The 10102-nt window shown below is 32.6% G+C and overlaps 1 protein-coding gene across 1 annotated transcript; it reads right to left on the bottom strand.

Annotated features, from left to right (window-relative positions):
- Window positions 1-59: 59 nt before the first annotated feature.
- Window positions 60-3802, bottom strand: LOC147381352 (transcription factor ILR3-like). Its single transcript, XM_086430545.1, has 4 exons — window positions 3409-3802; window positions 3236-3319; window positions 914-991; window positions 60-758 (listed from the first exon to the last, which is right to left on the bottom strand). Exons 1-4 carry the CDS (start codon window positions 3519-3521, stop codon window positions 479-481), a joined length of 555 nt encoding a protein of 184 aa, XP_086286671.1. The 5' UTR covers window positions 3522-3802; the 3' UTR covers window positions 60-478.
- Window positions 3803-10102: the final 6300 nt, after the last annotated feature.

Below are 10102 nucleotides of genomic sequence, written 5' to 3'. Positions count from 1 at the left end.
GAAATCTAGGAATAGCCCAAATACAAGACAAAATGAAGAACATTTATTGAAATGGTTAGGATTCACAACAAAGGGCAATGGCAGGACTAGTGAGAAGATATGTTTTGATGCATATTGGGGGATCTAATGTTGCAATTTGAAGGTCAAATGTGAGGTGGATTTAAGCAGTGAGAAAATATAGTCACCAGCCTTCATGGTTTTAAATGTCGTAACTGGTCGAGGGGTAAAAAAGGATATCGTCTTGTTCGATACATCCGAAACATTTCAATACAATCCGATACATTCCCGAACGTTGAATGTTTCGTATCAGTCTTGGTCGATACATTCCAATATTTTGAACCATGCCAGCCTTGATAGAAAATATAGCTCTCGATAGTGTTGAATGGAAAACTTAGAATCATATAGTTGGCCCCACCATTCAAGATAAGTTTTAGCCTTTAACTTAGATCGAAAAACGTAAATGATTTTGGATGAGTACTTATCGTGCGATTTCTTTGATGTGCATTGGGGCATGTTTTACCAACGACTTCAGATAGAATCCTAAACAAATAAGACATAGTAAGGAAGAAAACACAATCAAAGGGAAAGTGAAGACCTTAAGATCTTTAATTGTCTCTTGAAGCTTTTCATTTGATTCCTTCAATTGTTTTGCCTCAGTTTTCAGTTGCACCAACAAAAGAGCAGCATCACTTAAAATAGTAGCTTTATCAGACTTAGGAGGCCTCCCAGGATTGAGGATAGAACCCAATTCAGAGAACCTAAAGATGTTCATTGTAAATGAAGCAACCACCCAAAAAAAAATATCAATAAAATTGCATAAAGGATTAAAGAAAACTCTAGGTTTTGCAGCTTATATATGCACATTGAAAGTATTTGTGTCAAAAGATTGGGGAAGAGAGGGAGAGGCACATGCCTGTTGTTCAATCTATCTCTTCGCATCTTCTCACGAGAAGATTTAGTCATGAATCCTGTGCAAGATTTATCTCTCATTCTGCAAAGATTATTTCTAAAGAGCATTAAAAATTGCCAACACTTTCACCATTTTTGAATTCTTCATATTCAACATATGTAATCTAACCCTGTTAAATGTTTCAATTTACAAAACAACAGCATTCAGCATAATTGACACAACCTGTGTAGTTGATCAATGGGATTAAAGTAACCATCCAACCCTTAAAATGTGGAAAAGAAATTTGGGTCCGCTGAATGGCGGAGTCCTCAACCCCAACCCCTTGCATATGCAACATGTCTACATTATGGAACTTCGACCCATTGATGTTCATATTCTATGCCACAACCAAGAAAGAAAAAATCTTTAAATTGCATACGATCAATCCGCAACGGATTGTTAACCAACCAACTAAACCAAAAGACAGATCTGTTGGAGAAGGGAAGCACAATGAATATAAGAGGGTACACGGCTTGATTGGGGTATGACACACCCGAGAGTGGAGGAAAACATACATTCAACACTCCCCCTCACCCATAAGGGTAGAAAAATTTGAACCCGTGACCTATGTAAACCAAGCACTCTGATACCATGTTAACCAACCAATTACTCAAAAGACCGATCTGTTGGAGAAAGGAAGAACAATGAATATATGAGGGTCACAGGGCTTGATTGGGGTATGACACACCTAAGAGTGGAGGAAAATATACACTCAACACGGATCAAATTAGAAAATATGACATGAGTATACGGCAACTTCTCCCAAAATTCCTTCATCAAGTATAATCCAAGTTCTTAGGATACAAACCCCAAGCAGGGGCGAATTTAGAGTGGGGGCTGTGGGGGCACTTGCCCTCACAAGAGTTTTCAAATTCTATGGATTAATGTGCTATTGCGACAAATTTTAGTGGCAGATAAAGAAATTTACCACTATTACCCCACAAATTTTTTTCCACTCTTAGTTGCCTCCACAACTATTTTTTTCACTCTTAATCGTCCCCACAATTTTTTTTTCTACTCTTGGTTGTCCCCACATGAGTAAAATCCTGGCTCCACCCTTGACCCCAAGAATTGTTGAGATGACCAAGACCATGTCTTAGGAAGCAAAGGTCTTGAGCTCGAAGCACCACCTTAGGAGCCACCCTTAGGGATTTATCTTAGAAATTATTTGGTGCATGTGTGTGGGTTGGGAGAGAGAGAGAGACTGAGAGAAGAGGGGGAAGGGGGGCAACACGTGCACTGAGGATTAGTTAGGTGCTCTAAGAGGCATGGATACCTTAATTCCCAAAAAAAATTCTTAGGATAGAACTCCCTCACATACAAATTATTATTATTTTCATAAATAAAGGTTAATGGTTAGTATAAGAAGTATGGGTTCTAGGGGGTTTGAACCTAAGACGTAGGAAAAAGTCTCCACAAGTCTTACAACTTAGCTAAGTGGCATTTCTTCCAAATTATTAATATAGTTTTGCATAATTCCATTTTAACCTCCTAATGTTTTGATAATTGCACTTACCTCAATTATGGTTATCTAAGGGGTTCACTTATCCCCTTCGGTCAAATTGCTGTCAACCTAACAATTAAATTCCTTTTATAAAGACAAATTTGCCCTTTTTAAAATGATTTGTTTTTATAAACAAACATATGCCTTTGAAAAAATGGGTTCAATGAATGCTTAGACTGGGGCATTTAAAAATTATGAGTCGTGATTTTTTTATGCCCCCTGACGTGGCATGGGTTAGAACCACAGATTTTTTTCCTTGAGATACACAACTGCACATCCCCATAAATATGTGCAGTTGTGTATCCTGAGGAAAAAGATCTATGGTTCTAGCCCATGCCACATCTTGGGGCATACATCAAAACGAGCGTTAGAAAATCAATACTCTTTAATAATTGTTTAAAAATCTATTTTTCAAATAAAAAATAATATAAAATAAGAGGGTATGCTAGTAAAATAACATCTGAATTTTAACAGTGCCAGTGAAAGGGAGGTAAGTGCAATTAGCAAAACATTTGGGGAATTATGCCAAATTACAGGGGGGCAAAGTGTAATTTACCCTTATTATTATTATTATTAATGAAATGCTTTAAACAAGAAAATATCATCACCAATTGAAATATCAGATTATTAGTGATGGAAAAGATAGTCATCATATGACATCATCATCTCATCTATACCTTATCACGCTAAATATCAGAGCTTACATCATCAATAATTTTTCACCACTCAATTATATAAGGCTTATAAGAAAACTAGAATTAATAAAAACAGGATCAATTCACCTCTTCTTTGAACCACTTTGTAGTTCGGTACCACCACCACCGCAGAATTCTCCTTCTCTGTAGACATCATCATCGATCTCCACACTGTTACATTGCCAATTGAATCAATATTAGTATCACTAAGGCAAGAGCAGTAACAAAAAACAAAACAAAAACTTGAATATTATAGGAACCTAGCGGCAGCTGGATTGGGTACATCGTTGAAACCGTCATCATCGAGAACCCAATTAAAATGGGCATCAGAAGCCTCTACGACATCGTTGATCCAATCATAATTGGAGCCCATCTAATCTAGAACTAGTTAAGGTTGTTGTCCTCTGGTGTATTTGAAGAGAGATGGCACACAAACAACCTGCACATATCAAGTTTCTTAGGACAGGTGAGTAAAGAAAACCTACAGGAGAAAAGAAAGATACATGTGTTTGTGTGTGTGTGTGTGTGTGTGTGTGTGAGAGAGAGAATTTGAATGGTCCTTGTGGTCTCCAGAGAACCGCCAAAATGGAAAGACAATGAAAGAGAGAGGAGAGGTTTTGATGGTCCCTCTCCGACTTTCGTTTGTGCGGGATGGAGCCCTCCCCACACCACCTCTTCGGTAGACTTAATGGTCATGTGCAGTTGTGTATCCCGAGGGAAAAATCTCTGATTTTTACACATGCCACATCATTGACTTTTTAAGTTATTCTATCCGGTTGGGGTAGAAAATCATTTTTCATCAATTTATTAATAAAGACAAAGGTCAAAGGACCATTCAATCAATTTAAAATTTAAGGGGATATCTCAATGTTTCAACATGGGGAGGGGTGAAGAAATTAAGACAAAATAAAGTAAGAGTGATGCGCGAATGACCTCAAGATTATACGTCATATCACACTTCCCGTTCACAAAGCGAATTGTACTGCGAACTGATTCGGATTGGATCGATTCCCCATTCGTTGCTCCTTCAACGAATTGGATAATTTTGGGGGTGTTTATTTAACGCTTATATCAACACTCAAAGCTGAACGCAATTCAATTTCAAAAATGTTACAAAATTAGCGTATTTGTTTTTAACAAAAATTCAATGAAAATTACTGAAAAATGGGTCAAAATTTTAAGCAAAAATTTCTCACTTAACGCTAATTTCTATGTGCGCTCATCATCGATAAATGTATGGGTGGACAAGTATGCCCTTTTAAATTTTAAATATTTACATCTATTATCCTTTAACCTAAATCCCTAATCTCTACGAAGAGTTCATTGTCGAAAGAGCATTTCATCACCAAAGAAGAGTAGCCCATCGCCGAACGAGGTTCATCGTCGAATGATACCTTCGAAAATCACCAAAAGATACCTTCGAAAATTCAGGTTTCTGATTCTCTCTATTATAATCTTTTTAACTTTTAAATGTAATCTCTTTAAGCTTTGCAAGTTGGCACCTTCGCACATATGAGAGAAATGTATTCAAAGAGAAGGCCTCAAACATCACAATGTGAAAGAAGCTCAAATTTGACGGCCCTGGGACGTCAAATTTCATAAAATTCAACGGACAAAGGGGTCGAATTGACATCGAATTTTTCATTGTCAAATTTGTTTTTTCAACGTGCCAAAACTGTCAAATTAACGAAGGATGGGAGAAATTCAATAGCTCTAAGCCGTCAAATTTGGGAATATCTAGAATTTCGACGATCCTAGACCGTCAAAATTCAGTTTTTTAAATTTGTGGGACTTGGCTCGTCAATTTTTTCTATCAAATTTTCCAGTTTTCACATAGTGCATACTATTACTATGTTTCATCAGTTGTCTTACCTTAAAACTTAGGTTTTTTGCTTTTCTTTCTAAACTTTGGCTTCTAACGAACATCTCCACATTTTTACATAGTGTGGGACTCATACTTTTTGGAAGATGCCAATGACAATAGTAGCTCACAAGTTCAAATTTAAGTAACAATTTTCTTATTGATATTTGCACTGTGTTTGGGTGTTCTTAGTTCTAATACATAATGCGCTTTATTACTCTTATGGACAAGAGAAATTCAATTTCAAAATTTCAATTCGGGTTTGATTAATCTTAATAATGTTGTGACTTTGCGTTCACATTCGTATTCTAGGAGACTGATGAGTGCTTTTAGGAAAATGGTGCTAAAGTTTTTGTTGGTTCTAACTAATTAGATCAGCAACTGTTATTCTCATTGTTCAAAATCTTTAACCAAAACTCGAATATGATTATACATTAGCTAGAGAAAAACCACAGCTTTATTTAATTATGCAATTAAAGGTCCAATCACATCATCAACCATTATTAGTCTGCTATACATAATTTTTTTTTCTGCTACAACCTTTAAAGGTACTTGATGATTCATAAACTATAGTTCTTACTATACTAATAAGCAAAAGCCATGGTACTAGCCTACTGATTAAGGTTAGACATGTTTGGAACTGATGTATGCTCTCGTTGTGTATGTCTATAATTTGGTACTTTAGAAAATTGTAGGAACCGATTCTTATTTGTGTCCCTTGTGTTCTTCACAATCTAGAATGCTATATTTCTTAATAAACTATTTATATTAACAACAATTTAAACAAAGAATTTGTTACTTCACAAAAGTATTGGATTACATACCACTTCAATAATCAACAATTTCACTACTATTCTTCAAAATTTTGAGTTTATGCATACTTATATGCTTGTTAAATATGCAAGTATAATAATATTTTTTTCTAGAGTTATTGTATATATATGTATATAAATCAATCAAGTGTTTGTATTAAATAAGAGAAACTACATTCACATAGGGTTTGGGATATTCAATTCATCAGCCACAAACGCCTTAACGAAGAAAGGAAAATTAGAAACATTATTAAAAATAAGCGTAGAAGACATTAAGGAGGCGTAATAGGCTAGAGCGTCAGTTGTATTATTAGTGTGTTGTATTTGCGATAAGTGGTTAATGATATAGGGTTCATCGGAATTGGGGTGTTTTAATCTTCAATTAGGGTGTGATATACAATCATTTAAATTGGATTTAATAATAAGAGAGCTACTATTATAAATCGAATAACCTATCGAATGGCCTGTTCAATGGCTTATTCAATGGCATGTCAAATGGCTTGCCCAATGACCTATCCAATGGCCTTATGGATTGAAATGTTATTACAATAACATTTTTCAGGAAATGCGAGATAATTTTGGATGATACTTTTATATTGCATACATCATTTACTTCTTTGGAAATTTGCTGTTCATGACGAATTTTCATTTTATTAACTGTCTATTTTTTTAATCAGGTCTTGATACTTTATTTTATTGAATATGTAGTGTTCTTTAATTATTTGTGCCTTAGTTACTAGGGTGATATTTTTTTTGCTTAATAAAACATTTGAAATGTTTGTTATTAATTAGATAGGCCTCCTGAAGAAAAAAAAGTAAATTGGATAACGAAGCTTAAGAATTTATTTACCAACTTATGCATTGAAGAGGTCAATCAAGGTAGGAGGTCAGGAGGGAGTTTGAAATCCCATTGTTGGATAAGGATAATTATTGAGATAAAGAATATTACTAAAGAAGATTTGGCTCAATGACAATTAAAGAATGCATGAGATTATCTAAAAAGGCTCTATGGTATTTGGGTAAAACTTACGACCACCACTAGTCATGGATACAATACTGAGATAGATATTTTCAATTGGACAGATGATAAATAGGACGACTTCATCAAGACAAAATTCAAAAATATTTTTTTCTATTCTTCTTTCAAAATATGGATGAAACATTCTAATTAGGCTAAATACATTTCATGTCACAGAAATACTCTATTGTGAAATAATTTCGTACAAATTCATTGAAGGATATAAAGAAGTTGACTATTTTGTTTGAGTGCAAAAAAAATAATGAATGGGGTCCACATAAAAAATGATTACTTATAGACTCTATTGCATTTACAAATTTGGATGATGATAGTGCATCAAATTTGAATGCATTTAACGAGGAAGAGGAAATGACCATGTCCACCACTCCAAATACCAAGATGCAAGTCAAGATCATCAAGAACTTATTCTTAGTTCTTCAACTAGTAAGAGTTGAAAAAATAATGATTTTTATAAGTTTCAAAGTATTGTATAGTCCCTCGTCATTGTACTTGAAAAATAACCTAGCAATGGCCTGTCTGTTCCCGATTATATTAAGATATTGAAAGAAATGACTAATTTAGAGAAGTGGAGTCATCTTTATAATCTTGCACTCAACAAGTTTGTCAAATCGAAAGAGTATCGTGAAATATGGATGGTATTGGATGATGAAGATGAGCGGATGTCCTGGTTAAAGAGTTTTGTTTAAGTGAACTATGTTATTTTTATGAATAAACTTTGTATGGACATTATTATATGTGGTACAATACTTTTTATAAAGTATGAGTTATGTATTAAATCTTGTGATAGATGTTTTTTACTTATATAATATTTCATTAGTGTATGGATATATTTTGTTGGTGGATGGATATATTTTTATCATAAAAATTTGTGTGTTCTTATTATGTTTTGTATTCTTATTTGTAAATAATTAAACATCCAATGCTTAGGACACCACAAGGTAGGAAAATATTTTTAGTAATAATGATGTTATTATTGGAAAGTCTGAAATCATTAACTATCACACATGAACCTATGAATGTATCCTCAATATCTGGTTCAAAATTTATGAAGGAACTTCTAGATAGACCTTTTTCAAATTGTTATGAATTATTGAGGATAGAGAATAATGCATTCATTAACCTTTGTTATTTATTTCAAGATCGATGATGGCTTCAAGATAGTCAACATGTTAGAATATCAGAGATAATTACAATATTTATTATTATAATAGGTTATAATTGTAAGTATCGATTGGTTAAAAATCGATTCCAACATTCGTTACAAATCATCCACAAATATTTTCATAAAGTGTTCCATTTCTTAACGAATCTATGGAGAAAATTAGAAGTCACAGACGTCTTAGACAAATATTTAAGTACATTTTACATTATGGATTATATAATAATTATATATATATACCGTTAAATAATTAACATTGGCGATATTAAATTGTAAAGGGGACAATTGGTGCGTTAGATGGAATACTCATCCACGCATGTATTCCAGTAAAGAAACAAATATCTTATAGAGGAAAATAGAAATTCGATTGCTATCAAAATGTTATGACCATTTGTAATTTTGACATGATTTTCACATACGTTCAAACCAGTTAGGAAGGAGTGGCATATGATTCACAGATCTTAATGGAGACCATTTCTGAACTTGAAAATATATTTTCAATACCTCCACCTGGTAAAAATAATCTTTATTTATTTTATATTATGGATTAGTCATTACATTTTATAAGTTTAATGTGATGTTATTTTTATTTTGATGTAGATAAATATTATCTTGTTGATACTATCTATACGCACACACGTTGGTTCATGACACCATATCATAACGTTTGATATTAATTATCTGATTTTCATCATGGGAGAGTTAGGGGTAAAAAAGAGATATTCAATCATTCACATGCCAAGTTGAAGAATGTAATAGAGAGGTCTTTCGGAGTTCTAAAGGCGTACTTTCCAATTTTAAAAACGATGGCGTCATTTACTTTTCAGCACAAAGGAATATAATAATTGCATCCATGACAATCCACAATTTTCTTCGTAGGATTTCAATGATGGATAAGCTATCAAACAATTTAAAAATGATAACATTCCTCTAAATATGACTAACGATGGAGATGATCTTCATGAGATCAATAATTTATATGGACAAAATAAACGAGCGTTCATGATTGGTTTATGTGACCAAATTACGAATCAACTTACCATTGAAAATCCTTGAACTTATATAAATTATGCTATTTGAATTTATATTTTAAGTAAATTATGTTACTTGAATTTATGTTTAGACATTTTGTATGATGTGAATATATCTTTATTTTCTCATTCGTTTGTTATTAGAATACATGATTGTAAGTCCTTACAAACATTTGAATTTATTTCGATGTATATTTATTTTCATGTTTGTTTCTGTGCTTATTACTTGCTTTATTTGTAATATTGTATTGTCTATTTAGATGGATGTAAAAATCTCATATGCATGTGGTGAAGGCCATTGTCAAGTTTGCATATTAGAAACTTCAAGAGATCCAAATCGTTTATATATAAAATGTCCAAATGCGATAATTTTATAATTTTTTATGATATTTCATTTGAAATCACATGTCATTATCTAAAATGGAATATTTATTTGTCTGTCTATTTTACATTGGAAATAACAAGGGATGTGGATTTTTGATTTGGTTGGATAAATTGAGATGGTGCAAATGTGGATGTGGACCATGCAAACTATTAACAATTACATCCAACAAAAATGGTAAAAAAAGATAGATATTTTATTATTGTCCTAAATCAACGGTAAGATATTAGTTAAGGTGGTATAGCACAAAAATGATATAATTCAATATCATATTATGGATTAATACATTTAATTTTTATATTATTTTTACTATACCCAGTACACAATGGTTGTGGCTTATTCACGTGTGGTATAATGAGTCAAATATATGTTTCATCAACAAATGTGAAGGAAGATGAAACAAAAACTGAGTACAAAAATAGAGAGATTGAGGAAATTTGACCCAACATTGTACACCTATACAAGAATTTGAAAAAAAAATTAAATCTAAAAAAAATATTAATAGAATTGTATGTAATTTAAAATTTGAATACAATAAATTGTTTTTGTAATTTAAAATACTAAATCAGATTATCTTTTACATGTATATTTTTTTTTATTATGTGTGATGTAAAGTAGTAGTTAAAATAGTCAAATAGACAGTATTATGTGATTACAATGATTGAAAAAT

This window comes from Akebia trifoliata, unplaced genomic scaffold, assembly GCF_017979445.1.
Source record: "Akebia trifoliata isolate Shusen 1 unplaced genomic scaffold, ASM1797944v1 Contig00546, whole genome shotgun sequence".
NCBI lineage: Eukaryota > Viridiplantae > Streptophyta > Magnoliopsida > Ranunculales > Lardizabalaceae > Akebia > Akebia trifoliata.
The sequence above is the reverse complement of the archived record's forward strand: the minus strand, read 5'-3'. Positions and strand labels throughout refer to the sequence as shown.